The sequence below is a fragment of the Fusarium oxysporum genome, chromosome 3 (assembly GCF_000149955.1).
Source record: "Fusarium oxysporum f. sp. lycopersici 4287 chromosome 3, whole genome shotgun sequence".
Lineage (NCBI taxonomy): Eukaryota > Fungi > Ascomycota > Sordariomycetes > Hypocreales > Nectriaceae > Fusarium > Fusarium oxysporum.
The window spans coordinates 2,993,473-3,009,368 of NC_030988.1; the positions used below are offsets into that span (position 1 = coordinate 2,993,473).

The 15,896-nt window shown below is 48.7% G+C and overlaps 7 protein-coding genes across 7 annotated transcripts; 3 read left to right on the forward strand and 4 right to left on the reverse strand.

Moving 5' to 3' along the window:
- On the reverse strand, positions 1-5,355 carry FOXG_06616 (uncharacterized protein; the record flags this gene model as incomplete). The annotated part of the gene is made up of 2 exons (XM_018385306.1): positions 1-1,619; positions 2,376-5,355. 2 exons carry the CDS (start codon positions 5,353-5,355, stop codon positions 1-3), a joined length of 4,599 nt encoding a protein of 1,532 aa, XP_018242596.1.
- Positions 5,356-5,553: 198 nt separating this feature from the next.
- FOXG_06617 (uncharacterized protein) lies at positions 5,554-6,480 on the forward strand (the record flags this gene model as incomplete). Its single annotated transcript, XM_018385307.1, has 2 exons — positions 5,554-5,618; positions 5,730-6,480. 2 exons carry the CDS (start codon positions 5,554-5,556, stop codon positions 6,478-6,480), a joined length of 816 nt encoding a protein of 271 aa, XP_018242597.1.
- Positions 6,481-7,271: 791 nt separating this feature from the next.
- Positions 7,272-7,829, reverse strand: FOXG_06618 (uncharacterized protein; the record flags this gene model as incomplete). Its single annotated transcript, XM_018385308.1, has 1 exon — positions 7,272-7,829. One exon carries the CDS (start codon positions 7,827-7,829, stop codon positions 7,272-7,274), a length of 558 nt encoding a protein of 185 aa, XP_018242598.1.
- Positions 7,830-10,397: 2,568 nt separating this feature from the next.
- FOXG_19325 (uncharacterized protein) lies at positions 10,398-12,470 on the forward strand (the record flags this gene model as incomplete). Its single annotated transcript, XM_018399537.1, has 2 exons — positions 10,398-11,436; positions 11,500-12,470. 2 exons carry the CDS (start codon positions 10,398-10,400, stop codon positions 12,468-12,470), a joined length of 2,010 nt encoding a protein of 669 aa, XP_018242599.1.
- Positions 12,471-12,739: 269 nt separating this feature from the next.
- On the forward strand, positions 12,740-12,952 carry FOXG_19326 (uncharacterized protein; the record flags this gene model as incomplete). Its single annotated transcript, XM_018399538.1, has 1 exon — positions 12,740-12,952. The coding sequence occupies one exon, from the start codon at positions 12,740-12,742 to the stop codon at positions 12,950-12,952; it is 213 nt and encodes a 70-aa protein (XP_018242600.1).
- A 596-nt stretch (positions 12,953-13,548) lies between these two features.
- FOXG_06620 (uncharacterized protein) lies at positions 13,549-13,815 on the reverse strand (the record flags this gene model as incomplete). The annotated part of the gene is made up of 2 exons (XM_018385309.1): positions 13,549-13,674; positions 13,735-13,815. The coding sequence occupies 2 exons, from the start codon at positions 13,813-13,815 to the stop codon at positions 13,549-13,551; spliced, it is 207 nt and encodes a 68-aa protein (XP_018242601.1).
- An 895-nt stretch (positions 13,816-14,710) lies between these two features.
- Positions 14,711-15,130, reverse strand: FOXG_06621 (uncharacterized protein; the record flags this gene model as incomplete). The annotated part of the gene is made up of 1 exon (XM_018385310.1): positions 14,711-15,130. One exon carries the CDS (start codon positions 15,128-15,130, stop codon positions 14,711-14,713), a length of 420 nt encoding a protein of 139 aa, XP_018242602.1.
- Between the last annotated feature and the right edge of the window lie 766 nt (positions 15,131-15,896).

Consider the following 15,896-nt stretch of genomic DNA (forward strand, 5'->3'; position numbering starts at 1 on the left):
TTAGTTCGTCGGTTGCCCTATGATCTTATCACCCAGATAATTAAGCGTCATGCCATCACTGTCCCATAGCACCCTCGCTTGCCCACCTTCCTGATTGCGGTAGCCCCGTCCGTACGTCATCCACTGAATAATAGCGCTGAACGGTGTATATGAGCCGGTTGCGAGCCAGTTGCGATGACCTTTCTGGAACCGACCGATAGCCGCGAAACTCGTGTCGCAAGTCGAGTCCTCGGAGTCGTACGGGTCATCCTCAAAAAAGTGCTCCAACATCAGAATCCTCCCGCACCATAAGAAGCCGGCGAGAAACCGAGTATGTGTGTGGGACGGAACCCATGTACCATCCTCCTTGATACCTAATACGGCCGTAAAGTGGAGCAGTGGGTTATGATACTGCTTCCTCCCAAGCTTCTGCTTGATTGACTTGATGCAGAAGTCAAAGACAGCCTCGTCAAGTGCCTCTTTGTCGGAGTCTTCTTCTTTCCCCTCTTCTCTACCCTCAGCGCTCCCTCCATCACTATCACCTTCCCTGCTGTCCTTCATGACCTGTTTCTGCCCCTGCTTCTTCTTCTTGTCAGCAACGGTATCAAGTCGCTGTATGATATCGATCAGAGAGTTCCACTGCTCTTCCGTAAATCGGATACCGTGCTCTGTCTTAGCTCCCTCGCGCCCAAGCGGCTGGATCCGGACACAATAGCACAAGTACCGCTGCCAGCATGCACTGTACCTATCCATCGTATCTGACTGCTGCTTTCGGCCGAACAGGGTCGATACTGGCTTGGTTGGGTCAATGCTGCCGAGCCACTCGAGCGTGTCGTCCGGCACCCTATCCAGTCTTTCCATACAACGGCCAAGCTCGCGCCGGAAGCTCTCGGTCAACTCACGTAGCCTCTGGTTCGCTTCACGGCGCTCGCGGGGCCACATCCGCTGCTCGACTGCGGCAGAAGCCGGTGATAGTCCTGCCTGGTGCAGCATCGGTTTATCCTTCTGCTGCAAGTGCGCCGACCATTTCATAAACTGCACCCATCTTGACTCAGTTTCAACTCCACCTGGTGCCTCCACTTGACGTCTCCGTTCCACCTCCGCCTCCTTCAGATCCTTCTCGCACGCCCGGACGGTCTGTAGCAGTACAGTATCAGTGTTGCCGTCGCCACCACCATTCCCCTGCTCAGCCGTATTGCTGCTTCTGCTGCTGCTGCTGCTCTCGTCGCCGCTGCCGTTGGCCCGTACGGCGGCTGGATTGACGATCCAGTACCTTGCGTGCGGAGCCTTGCGCAGTGACTGGAGCATCACCGTCGCCCGACCTTTCCCTCCCCCGCCGCTGACCTGCAGCTTGTAGTGCCTTTCGCGGGTTTCATGCGTGGCGAAATTCCGACGATTGCGGGTTAGAAATCGACAGCTCTCGCAGCTGAGTCCCTTATATGTCTTTAGTCCGGGGATAGGTGGGCTTCCGTCTGGTGGCAGTTCCATGTTCTCATCTGTTGGGTCTTGTAGTGCTCGGGGGCGCCATCCTGCCGATGAGAACGATTCGGCAAACGCGATGACTTCTTGTAGCGGCTGTCCGATAGTCTTATGGCAATTGCGATAGTGACGCTCTACCTGAGCCGGTTCGGGCTTGATAGCTGCTTTGCAAAGTAGACAAAGCAAGATATCATAGTATATAATTGAATAATCTCTCCAACTAAATGTCTTTTATTTTGTTGTCCCTAATGTGCCCTTATTATATGAATATATATTCCATCTCATTCTTCAACAGTCCAATAGCGTATGTACCTGCCCCTTGAGAACGTTTGAACGATAACATATACCCAGTCCGTCTCGTCATCCGCTTGAGTTGAGTGTTTAAGTTTTGTAAGGTGAGATGTCATATTCTTGCGATTTATTGTTATATAGTTGCAGTGTTTGCAGCTATAGCCCTTCCATTTTGGAAGCTCTGGGATAGACTTGCTTCCATTCTTTGGCAGCGGCACTGTGCACGGATCTTTAAATAACCTCCCGGCGCAGAAAGCCGTGACTTGTTGGAGTTCGACACCTTTAAATTGGTGTGCTCTCCGGAAGTGGCTTACTATGCCCCCGCCTGGTTGGATAGCAGCTCTGCAAAGAAGACATATAAGGACTTGATGCTCTGGAAGCACGCAGAGAACCTTATCTATCCACAAATCGCTTCCTACCTTGAGATATTGAGAGTTCACGCCCCCAAAACTGTCACTAGCCAAACATAGGTTCTCATCAGGCTCGCATTCCGTTCCTAGCTCCGTTCCTAGCTTCCTGATCTCGCTCCACTAACGAGCCAGATATGCTAGCTACCTTGCATCTTTTAGATGAATTAGCCTCTTCTGGGAGTGCCAGAGTATCCTGCAAAGTCATTGCGATATTACGCTTGCGCTGCTTCATTTCTGTTTCAAGTAATGCAGGTATTCGGCTACCAGATAGAGACCATCTTTTGCTTGGTTGGTGCAGAAATTCATGCCAACGAGTTGAAGCCCACTCATAAGCACGCAAGAGTGCCGGTTGGAGTCGAAACGGATAGGCTCCGTCAAGTCCATAGGTGGTCTCCCGTTGCAATGGACGATGTCCGCTTTGCCACGCAAACACAGCATTTCTATCTGCGCCGCTGCTTAGGTCATCGTATCTATTGAACGGGGTATGTACCTCGCGGACGTGCCTCTCTGTAATAGCGATGGCGAGTTGGCGATATAAGCGGACATTGATAGCTTGGTTCCAGATCTTTGAAGTGGCCTTGACCAGAATCTCGGTAAGGCGAGAAGTAGACCAGGCCTTTCCATTCACATGAAAAAGAAGCCGTTCGTTTCGTTCATCTGAGCCCTTCTGAACAATCTCAGAGTGCCTAACCTGTTCTCGACGTAATAAGTTGGCCAATCTCCGGATATAGACAAGGTACAAGTACATAGCCCGGCTTAATCTGGCTGGCAGGAAGCGAACCACATAAAACTCGCGGTTCGTTTGTCGTTTCGCTTTATGGTGTCGTGCGACATACACCACGGAACCACCCCAAACGTAAATTCCACAACTGGTGAATGGTCCGTTCTCACATTCAAGGGCAAAAAGCTCACGCACTCGCGGACACGAACCGCCTTCCACATAGAGGCCGCCAGCAAGCATCTCTTCCAGTTCGGTCACTTGCTTAAGGTATGACATAACGATAGGCCACCTCCAGTAGCCGTCTCTGGCAAGGGCGCCGTTGCTGGAGGAATAGGCTTGGATCAGCAATTCCTTGTATGCCGACTCAAGACCGTTCGCGGGATGCTTGACAAAACAGTATCCGCTCTGTGAATTTGCCAAGTCATCCTTGACTGATGCTAAGTCGATCTCAGGTTCGAGACCATACATGAGACTGCCACATAATTCTTCCGCTCGAGACGTAAAATACTCTGGAAGCTCACGAAATTTATCCATAGTTAATTGTAAGCTTCCGTTTGAAACTGTCTCCCCATCGTCACTCCAGTAGAAAAGAATAGATGGTGGTTCGGTGCGAGCTATAGTGCGACCAAAGTTTCGAAGACTGACTAGCTCAGCAAGTGGAGATTGTGAACCTAGGACCATATGCTCCGCTCGAATTTCGTTTAACCTTTTGAGTTGTTGTGTATGTGGCCGTTGTGGGATGCCAATAGTGTTATATGGCCTTAATGGCAATGCGCGTTCTAGAAGCAATAGGCGCTGCATATAAATGAGCCCAGATAGTTGTGGACAGTACTGTCGTGCAAGCAAAAAGTGTTGGCAGTCTTTAGAAAAACCAAGGATACCGCTGAAGTAAACTAATAGCGTGGAGCCGGGCTGCCCAGCAATGAAGGTCTCCGTACACAGAGTAAGGCAAGCATCATAGAGCAGCTCCAGGAAATCATCGAAGGCCGCAATATCGAGCTCACCATCCGCTGGAACCTGTAGTTCTAGATGGGCTTCTCGGCTGAACTCGGCCCGATCGCTGCCATATGCAGAGTCATCATGGTCAAGTTCATCGTCATCTGAATCCCAGTCCTCATCACCGTCGCCATCATCCTCCCCTTCTGGGTCGATATCATCCCTATCGTTGTTGCCTGTTCTTTCCCCATCCTCGCTACCAGTCGAATTAGACCGATCCTCATTCAGGGCCACAGAAGTCTCTTCGACGCAGCGGTAGTTCCCAAGATCGGGCCACAGTCCCCGAGATACATCGAACATATTCCAAATTTTATGGCTCCATAAACGTTCTACTGTCGCGGAAAGTACCGGATTGAATCGGACGTTCGCCACTTCTCCCTGTAAAGCATTCGACATCCTATGAAGTCGGATAACGAATGTAAGAAAGCGTTTCTCAAGTACCCTATATTTAGTTTCGCTGCTCTTCTCTGCCACAAGACGGAACGGAGCTTCGCGATAGACATGAAGCTTCAGACTCAAGAGCCAGCATAAGAGGGTACGACTGGTGTAACGGACTGTGTTCTCGCAGCGATCTATCACCAAGTCTAATGCCCTCACGGTACAAGATAGTTTCTGTTCATCCACGTACGAGCTCCTGATATCCGGATCGCCTTGCCGGCACCCTTGTCCCATAACATAGTCTGACATGAGTGAATGTCGATCCGGTAACCGCGTCATTGCTCGTAGAATGTCACGTCGAGTGTTCTGAAAGATGACCCGCCATTGAGTTCTCTCTTGCCATAGGCCGGTAGATGCAAGAGCATCGCTACCCAAGTCCTTGGCACTCATGCGTGGCTGATTCATCTGGCGAAAATAATTCTCCTCTCGCTCTAATACATCGCTTAGATGGGTGCGCGCCTCACAGTTCAGGCTTCGGACGTCTTTGCTCAAATCAGGCCGAGATGATTTTGCGAGTCTTGCTCCCTTCTTCGATTTTCCAGTTTCTCGAAGGACCTCGAACCATCTACTGCCTTCCCGAGAAGGGAAAAACCGTTGACAGGCAACGCCCTCGATCCATGGTAATTCGGCAGATGGCTCCAGACCTGATATCGGCCTTCCTCTTCCTCTTGGGTTTTTCCACAGGTGCTCCTCCGTACAATGGAGCCTCATCTTTTGGGCTTGGCGGAATATATGGCCACATTTCCGGCACTTTAGTCCGTCCAATCTCGGTGTAGCAAGGCAAGGAATCGCTTCAATCGGTATGCGTGGTAGTCGAAGCTTAGACTGGTCTTGGAGAAGATCTGGGATTGCTTTGACCTGCTCTACCAATCTATGCCGGCATTCCAGAGAAATATTGTTGTGTTTTGTCCTGAGGTGTGTGTTGACCTCGTTGGGGAGGGTTGCAAATCCGCATAACTCGCATACTATAAGTTGATATTCTAGAAGAATAACGAATGGGTGGACTGGGTTGGATGATTGAGATAGCTTACTAGGGCCCATTGTCTTGATTGGAAATAAACTTGTTATACGGCGATTGGGTATATGCTCCCTATATCTCGGTCTTGGGTAAGGGGGAGGATCTCTATGAACCATCTAAAGAGTTATTACTAGTTAATATACGCCGTAAATCACGCGTACTCGCGTGTACTCACGCGACTACGCGTCATGTCATTAATCTAATTATTGACCCTGGTTTAAATGAAGTCTACCCCTAGCATAAATAAAGTCTACCCCTTGCGAAATTCAAGCCTACTCCCTGTTAAGTAGGTCTAGAAATTGAATTCTACTCCCCTGTAAAAACCAATTCTACCCTGGGTTGTTTAGCATAAAACAAATGAATTCTACGTAGAATTGATTTTAGTATGGTGCACTAGGAAGGACAGCAGCAGGACCACAGGACTACGTGATGACATTATTGTTACGAAACTACAAGAGCTTATCCGCGGAAACCGGCTCCACTGTACGCTCTGCTTCATCCAGAGATCAAAAGATGATGGGCCAGGCAGCAAAGATGCTGATACACATATGATTGAGAACTGTTACTATCAAGATCATAAAAGTGAAGCGCATGTCTGGCTCAAAGTCTTGGAAGATTACAAGGCGCAAAGCCATGGACCAGGAGCGCGATGCAACAATTGTCGGTTTCCAAAGCTTTTGTGCTGGCAGACGTTACACAGGGAAATGCTAGATGCGAAGTATGGAAACGAGGACGAAGCGCGGGAGCAGACCGGTGAATCGTATCCGGTAGTGTCATGTGAATGGGTCAAGCCAGTAAAAGATTTTGTTGCCGCATGTATGGTGGCTGATGGTAAAACTGACCGGACTGGTGTGACTTTATTGGGCGCCACTGCTCTCCGTTACATGGGATGGAAGAACTGGGACGACCTAGAAAAAATAGGTCCGCAATGCATTCTGTTGTGGCTGCAAGAAATGGACGAGATTCAAGGCCTCCGATGTCCACGTTTGCTCAAGCTGTATTGGTTGCTTGCTAGCGTGAGACACGATGACATGGATCGGGATCTGGATCTTGGCATGGAGCTGGATGGTGACTATGAAACGGAGTCGGAGGGTGACTATGGAACGGAGTCGGAGGATGATTGCGAAATGGAGTCGGAGGGTGATTAAAACTGTGCCACAGCTTACAGCATCCCAAACCCTCTCGAACAGCTAGGACGCTTGTTCGAGGCATTCGAAGCGCCAGAAACGAGCGCTCCTTCGGCCGCCAGGCCACTCGCAAAGGCCCGAGGTTGCAGTCCGAACACTAATTTCATCTTAGTAGGGGAATCTTTCCCAATTGTAAACCAGCAAGTTGGTAAACTTGCAATGCTGAGGACTATTTTCTTCATGTTGTGATAATAAATTTGGTCAAGGTTCAGGGAGAATGTAAGAAGGGTAGCTATGCGAGACTGCGAGATTATAGTACACAACACCATTTACCGGTCGCACCTAATAGACAGTGGTCCTGTTTTCCCAACACAACTAATCTGCCCTCGATCACCAACATGCCAGATCCAGGTGTGGCATAAACGAACCTCCGCAAAAACACTATCAACATATTCGGTCACCCGCTGCCGCTATGCAACTTGCCTCTCTCCTTGAACGTCATTGAGAAGGGAACTTAGATACATGTTACCCTGCAGGCAGAGGAGGCCGTGAAATTGGAGCGCGCTCCTTTTGTTTGTCTCTACTGCCCCGTAGTACTGACTAATCCGCCCAAATATCGCATCTTTCCCAACCATCACGTAATACTGAAAGAACATGGACATCTCCCGGTGACAAAAGATGGCCGAGCTGAAAGAATCCGATAAGGCGAGTCGTGCTCTCTTGTTTGCCCGGCCAAGACTCTTTAGGTATTCTTCGGTTTCGTTTGTCTTAGCCCGACTTCTATCGGGCTCGTTATATCGTTCAGGTTTAGTTTAAACCAGATAGCAGGGGTGCCGTGCCGAATCAAGAGTTCTTGGCAGTGTCCCCTTGCCCTTGACATCAAGACCGCGATACGAAGAAGCGTCGCAACCTGCAGCGCCTTCAAGTCCTAGCGCGATTTCGGCAGTGATACCCTCTACACTTGTAGATGGCGAATATGTCAGGCCATGAATATGGATGGGCTTATCCTCAACTTTGAGACTAACATAATCGACGGAGGCGGAGATTACAGAGAAGTATCGTTTCCAGGCTTTGGCTTCCTTCACTTCAGAGGCGCGCTTGTAGGTGTAGTCGACAGATGCGCTGTAGCCGGGGGAGCCAAGCGCTCTGTTGCTGCCGCTATCGAAGGAGATATCATTCAGAACTTTGAGATTTAGCATGAGACCGGTTATTGTGAGCTGTGCTGTACACATATAGTGGTTTGTAGCAGATGATGACTTATCTGTCTTAATGTCGGCCTGGAAACTGACGGAGTCGAGCTTTTTACCCTTGGCTAATGAAAGGACAGGAGCCAGCACTACCAAAGTCGCACGTGCAGTGCTGAATTTCATATCGAAGAATAACCACCATAATGATTGTAATAATTATCAGGGCTGATGAGCATGTATTCATGGGTGATTTGAACGTGACGCTGACAAATGCAGGTGCTGATGACCATTTTGAGCCGACGAAGACTATTGACTAGATATTTATTAAACATTAAAGTCACAGATCAAACAAGAAATACTTTCGGTCCAGTGTTTTTCACCCTCTTTAGCATTTTCGCCTGAGTCACAGGTTTGCCATCAAAGATAGTCTCAATGAGCAAGTCAAAACGTTTACAAGTAATAACGGTATCTGGTATTTATCAGCGACACGTACTACCTACTCACTTGCTATTCAGAACAGGGAGCTTGAGCGAGTTTACCAAGGTGTTCAGTTTCTGGCGAGCTGCTTTGGAGATTTGATGTTTCTCGCCCAGGTGCCTCCCGACGCGGTCATTGTCAGCCGCAAGCGCGTAGCCACATAGCGTGCAGATAATGGCCGGCTCTGGTAAATTAAAGTAAAGATGGAGTTTCTCTAGCCAAGAGTGTTGATCCAGGCTTAGTGAGATTTCTTGATGGATTCCGGTCATTGTCTAGGTTAGTTGTTCATATAGAGTCATTGATACGGGGTTGTTTATATGGGGTTATTACGGGCCAGGTGGGAAATGTAAAAGGGGAGAAGCGGGACACTAGATTCAATGGATTGGGCATGGGTAGCACGGACCCTTTGAAGCCAGAACGGGCCCCGTTCTGTGTTTGCTGTTGAGAGTTAAAAATCAGAACGGGCCCCGTTCTGGGGTGGCGCGAACCTTGTCGATTCTAGTGCATGTGATTGGGTTAGAACTCAGAACGGGCCCCGTTCCTGCCGTGCATACTTGAGTAGTCGTTACCGTCTTACTACAGCCTCGATAAAATCTCGTTTAAACTTAGCCTTAGTGGGGCGAGGGTCCATCTGCACACCTGTGAATACTTTCTGTATCCCACTGTACTGACGAGTAAAAGAAAGATAGTAAAATATTCGAGATACTAAGGAAAAACTAAAATAAACAGTGACATTAGTCTCTTTATTACTTGTTCCTTATCACGACGGTGAATATGGCTAACTAGCTTCTAATAACTTGTGATTAGTACTGGATGGGAACTCATCCGGACGTTTAGGTCCGGTAGTCTAGGCATAGATTTAGTAACTTCAAAGAAGTGTAGTAATAGTTAGACTACTTATAAACTAGCCTTCAGCTTATCTTCTACTGCCTAACACCCAATGAGCATAACTTAAACTATCAAATAGGGTATAGTATTCTACGACTAGGGACTACTTAATTTAGTGTTAGTGATACCTATTAACTTGTTTTAGTTCCTTCTTTTGGCTAAGATTGACGGGACGTTGCCGATCTTACCCTCTTACAGCGTCTTTGCGGGTCGGACGCTAAGGCGTTAGGACGCTCTAGGCCTTATACCTATTACATACTAATGCTAAGACTATTGAAAACGGCTGAGCTATTGGTTTCCTAATTTAGTAATAACAAGCGACTTACCAATATCATACCAATTAGGCATATACTTAAGCGGGTTAGGAATGTTAGAAAGAAATATATAGATAATGTTAAAGCTGCAAAAATATGCTTCACGGATCTGAATGATAAGTTTCAGCTAATATTAAATTATAAGGGTGAAATTAAGAATAAAAATTGATTATGAAATTGATGAATTTACGGTGTGGAGAAAGCGGCCATTAAGGTACGATGGGCCACTTCTGGGTTACAGAAGGAATAATACAAACAAGACAGTTTCTATCACATCATTATGATCTGATAGTTCACGGGGCGACCCCCTGGGGGGTTAACGCTGTGGATAACTGAGAAATACGTGGTCCAGTATAAGGAAGAATTACTACCAGATCTTCCTCAATTTATTGGTTATTATATAAACCTTTACTCGGGATGTTATAATATACATTGTTTGTCATATCGAATTACTAAGGCCCTATCCGATCTTATGTATCAACCCAATATAGTGATCCGTCCTCCACCCGTCAAGCTCATAACACCATACCGCCCCTAGACCAGCTGCCTCTTGAAGGGGCGACGTTGAAGGTGCCGGTTGAGGGGCTGAACCGCGTGATTGAACCGGCACCGCATCGAACTGTGGCCCGATAGGAGAGCCCGTGTTCACGCCATACGTCTCGGCTTGGGTCGGAGACCCCATAAAATGGGTCGTGTCTGGTGCATCTGATCGAATCTGAGGCTGGGGGTGCTGAGCCAGAATTAAACTCAGGTGGAGTTATTCGGTCTCATTCTAGGTCTAACCTGAACTGGATTCTCGACTGGTGCTTGTGGCTTAGGCTAGAACTCAATAGACTACGTCTAACTGCCGCCACAATAAACCACACCCTAATCGTGACGCCTATAGTAAACGAGTGAGCAAATAAATAGAATCGTTATGTATGTACCCTCAAATTTATTTACTCATACACCTTGTCTCGCTGAAGCGACATACTTTATAAAACAAGTTCATGTAACCTACCAAGCGGTTTGAAATATAAACCAAATATTAACCCTCTAGTAAAGAGAGCCTATCGAGCACAACTTCTCTCACATGGACGACAATCTTCCTCATGACGGCCGCTCGGGGCTTATATCGCGTCTCGGTAAAGTCTCAATCGCTGTGCTAATGTCCTCGTTCGTGGTCTGTTTGGGGTGTTTGACTTTTCTTGCATTCTTATGGGGGGCCAACACAAATAATGCTGTCTGGCGGAGCATTGTCCTTGCTGGGTGGACGACGCGGTCTATCACCATTACGTCCCTTGTTCTAAGATGGGCTACAGCTGCCCAAGCGGCAACATGCACGTCTATGCTTGCAGCAATCTTGCTCCAGAGGGGCGCGGTCCCGCTGCCTGCCGCAGCTGCTGTATCTATCATCAGGTTTGACAATACAGGCCCTTGGTCGCTCCTGGGCAAGATGGGAGCAGAGTGGCACCATAGGTCTATCTCGATAGGCTTGCTGGCTACGCTGCTTACCTTCACGACATTATCCTTGCAATTCACATCGACAGTTTTACTGTCGCAAGTCGGTATAGCTTCTCTCCCTGTTGCGACCTCTGTCCCGCAGACATACTATGGCACAGATACGTATGGGCCTGCGTATGGTCCCCAGGGAGGGGTTCATTCGTTCTTTGATACGACACCTGCGAGATATCCTGCCTTCGCTGAATGGATTTCCAATGCAACAATCTCGGACACAACTGCTCAGCACGGAGAATTCGCTCCTAGCAGTGCACCCGGCATAATAGACACTGGAACCGTCGTGCGAGCCTTCCTTCCATTCAAGGACGATGAGCGCAGCCGATTAATAGAGTATCATGGATTCGGCACTGTCGTGGACACGAGGGTCGTTTGTGTGCGTCCAAGGCTTACAAACATTGTGTTCTCCACCGACAATGATAACCCCGGCTACTATGCTTTCCGCATAACCGGCCTAGCAGACGTCGAGCAGAAGCCGTTGGGCTTTCTTCGGCTACCAGACGATGACGGAAGCAAAAATAACTCGCTGTCTTTTGATTGCGGATTTACTACAGATGCAGACCCAGAGACGTATGGATGGCCGCTCGCTCTGTGTGAACTCGAACAGATTTTAGGTACGCAACGGCCCGAAAAGAGGCCAACGAGATTAAGACAAGTAGTATTGATCACTTTCATAGGAATTTATTCGGTTATGGATTCGAAAGGGTTTCAGGTGGTACCGGGTCCATCTTACCTTCTCATCAATGCAACATTGACTAATTACGTGACTAATTTGGATGGCTCCGACGTATGGGAATCTATTACACTCAAAGCAAACGATACTTCAGAGTCTCTGAGCCTACAATTCACACTTTGCATGACTGCATTCAAGGCACAACAATTGGAGATCAACGCGACAAGACCTGCATCATTTCCTCCAGAGCCTACCGTACTCTGGAACACCTCAACAGCTACTTACAATACCAAGGATGTTCTGCGGCAATTCGGCGCTGGGACATCAAGAGACTCAACCGCGAGACGTGGCATCTTCGATCTCGCATCTCGTTCATGGCAATGGCGTGAGCAACCGATACTATTGGCTGAAGGCGATGACTTTGATGAGGTTTGGTCGGGCTTTTTTTCGACCACTGCCGCTATTTGGGTCATCAGCCCCAACCCTTGGTACCGGGGCCTGGTGAATGAAGCTCAATACTCAATTTTCACTCATATGGCAAGATCCACAGCAAATCCTGCGCTTGCGCTGCAAGCCTACTTTACGACCTTATGCGCAATTTGCTACTACGAGCGGATCATCATGTTTGATACAGCCGCGCCATCATCACGAGTATCTTTGGTCCAAGTGACTCGACCACTGGGCTGGACTGCCTTTATTATCGTGGTCAGCGTAGTAATGTTGCATCTTCTCCTAGTCCTGCTGGCGATCTTGATATTTCGCCGCGCCGGAAACCTTAGCCGGATTCAAAACGCGTGGGCCTCCATCTCGCAGCTCCTTGGGCCCACCACAGAAAGTTGGATTAGGGATGCAGATACGGTTGACGATAAGACGGTTAAGTCGTGGCTCAAAGATCGTGGTCTGAGCAAAACATTGGTTCGGGTTGAGCATGTTCAGAGTCGCGTGCAGCTTGTTGAAAAGGATAAAGTCTCGTAGATATGTCTTCTGTATTGATTATACTACTCTATAAGTATTGAGTCATGCGCTCTATGCAGGTTAGAAAGGCTTCCCTGTTCTTTGGTTTTGACCAGATTCTTCGCCAAGTGAGGCAGATAATAGCCCCTACAACACTGAGAGCCCTCAGTCCCCGCCCCCGTGCCTCATCCCAGATCCATAAGCAGAGACAAAGCAGTGCCGCGAGGAACATGGCAACAATGGCGAGTCCAAAGTAGTTATATCAAAGAAGCCCCAGATCAGCGGCACAAATGTTCATGCCAAGACTCGACGCAAGACTTACAGGCAAGAAAATCGCTGGCTGCCAGGCCGATTCTGTTGATGACATTGAGTCCCCGCCTGCGCGAAAGAAGTGTCGGATCACCTCGAAGATAAGACCACGAACCCCAAGCGAGAACAAGCACGCTGATGGTGATGCCAAGACCTTCAATGGTCCCACGAACCCCTGGAGCGTGCACGGATGAAAATGATGTATTACGACGCATTTTGTGGAAAATTGGAAGGATGTCAAGCGTGCACGGACCAGGATATGTGCATTGCGTCGCAATGTGCTCAGCAATCACTGTAGTGATGGGATTGGAATAGGCTATCAAGTTCTCTCGAAGAATCGATTCCGAGCTTGTAGAGGCGGAAAACAAGTGAGCACAACATTCCGTCTACTGTCTGCTTCATTGTATCGCTAAAGTCGAAAAAGAAATCAAGGGTTATATCGTCGTCTAAATTCGTAAGATGGTCGGGAATTGTAGTGCTCAGAACTGTCTTGCCACATCCCGGCAGCCCGTAAAACCATAGATGCCGACGTGATTAAGTTTCCTACTCTCTGAAGGCAGCACCACGAAGGAACCACTCCCAAATTCCTTCGTATCTGAGTTGTCTTGCATAATTGGCATTGGTCGAGGAGTCAGGAGGAGAGAGCCAGTTCTTGATCGCGGCCACATGCTGGTTCGATCTGACTGTCTTATCCTATGACTTTGGTTGTATTCGACGTTTCCTGCACATCATTTAATGTCTTTCCGACTATCTACAGTTAGAAGGGGGTCGACGGAGAGGAATAGTGACACTAACTGGAACTCAGAACCTCACCAACTCTCCTCTCGGCCTCGACCTTACTAGGCGGGATTTGACGCAGAAGATCTTTCGTATACGCTGCCGCCATCATGGCCGCGAAGCCTTGCCACTCCTTGTTCTTATGAGAATCAGAATAGTCGCATATCCCTTTGACTGTCGTTAGCCTCCACCTTCGTACCTGGCCCCACATAACCCCCGCCGAAACCGAGGTACATGGAGTGACTTTGAGAACCACCAAAATCAACCCCGCCCATTTCATTATATATCTCTTTTTATGAGTTCTCATGGATTCCCAACAGCTCATCAGCCAAGCAGCCAACGCATATGATGATAATAGCTCCATCCATGTCGATGATAGCCGCCGCGAGCAGCCCGCTGATAACACTTGCCGGCCAATACATGATCCTATTCTTGGTCGTGGCTACAACTTCGAGGCCATGGTCGTTCCAACCCGGCCCTTTGAGATAACGGCCCTGCCCTCAGAGCCGCTCGTAAGCGGATGCGGAGCAATCATGTGCTGGCCTTCCTCTGCCTCGTGGGTTTATCCACTGATGCTTTTCAGTGCAATGCTTTTGTATCTTTTGGATGTGACGAACAATATGGGCGCAAGCACGACGTTTTAAACCATCTAGTTTTGGCGGCGCAAGATACGGGATAGGTTGAATTATATCCGTTGGGTACTGTAAATAGTGACGTAGGTCTTCCCGACTGTGGAGAATGTTCGGGATCTGTTTTATCTTCTCTACCAGCTCCTGCCGACGCTCTGGCTGTATATCGCGATGTCGTGTTCTCAGATGCGTAGCAACCTCATCGACTATAGAGGCGAACCCACAAACCTGACACACGAGAAGACGGTATGTAGAGAGAAGAACGTAGGGATAAATTGCACTGCATGGTTCAGATTGCAAGTTTGAAGCTGTGATAGTGACTCGGTGACTAGTAGTAAGATTTGAATGATGATGTTTCTTTAATTACCAACGAGACTATCTAGAAGTATGATGATGTTACTCCCTACAGCACTTTACGCGACAGGACGTGTCGCGTTCTGTGGCAAACCCCTGACAGGCCCCTGTTCTGATCAGCGCTACTATTCCCGTATATAGTACAACATTAAATCAACTCTACACCCTGGCAATAAATCAACCCTACTAGGGTTAAAGCGGGTCAATTAAATCAACTCTAGTAGAGTTGATTTTGGACTGTAGCACTAGGTGCCGGCAGCTCTTGCAGCTGAAACCTGCGTATATCTCCAGCCCTGGGATCGGTGGTCCCCCATCGGCCGGCAGCTCTATGTCCTTGTCGGTTGGGTCTCGGAGCGCCAGTGGCTGCGAGCCTGATGACGGGGAGAAAGAGGCGGCGAATGCGATGACCTCCTGCAGTTGCCGCCCGGCTGTCTTGTGACGGTGGCGGTAGTGATTCTCGACCTGATCTACACGGGGCTTGATAGCCACTGGGCAGAGGAGGCAGATGAGGATGTCGAGCTCTTTGCACAGTTGGATGACCTGACCTCCCCCTGCCTCGGTATCATCACTATGATAATCATACTTGCTGTTGGGACTGGGGACTGGCGGCATGGATTGATCGATTGGTTGACTAATAGACAGAGGCACATTGGGTTAATAACTTGATAGCTAGAGAGAATAAATAAAATAAATGAATAAATGAATTGTTATTGATGGCATGGTATAAACTCTAATTCTAACCTGTTTTGCTTTTTGTCGTTGCTAGCGGTGATGTTGATCCTGGTTATTTCAACTCTCACCCCTGATCTGGGGTTACGCTGACCTTGGGGTTAAGCCTGGGGTTAGGTTAGCTCTCGGCTGGGGGCGCCGCCCTTTTTGGCTGGTGGTTTGCCGTCACCTGCGGTTAGCGGTGAATGGCCTGAGCGCCCAGCGTTTTGGACGAATCAGCTTACATCAGATCGAACCCCAACCCCCACCTGCCCTTGGGGTTGGCGGCCAAACGCAGCCGGACTGGCGACCAGGACTCTGCAAAGGAGTCTCGGTGAAGTTGCCTGCTGATAGCGGTACTGTGTTAGTTACAAGCTTACTCTTACGCCCTACCCTATAGCGCCTCCCCTTCCCCCCCTTCTGTCCCAGCACCAATCGTAATCTGTCTTAATTCCGGGCGCATTATATACAAAATAGTAGAGTAATACTATTATACGTACCTCTCGGTCTATAGTAAGCTGTTGCCTCTTCGCTGCTGCTCTGTCGACGACCGGCATACTATCATCATTGTGAGCCCGGCGTTTTCTGTCACCGAAATCACCATCAGTTCGGGCCAGAAATTGATGCCACAGACGGCTGATCTCCCGGAAATTTGACAACATCTCCGGCT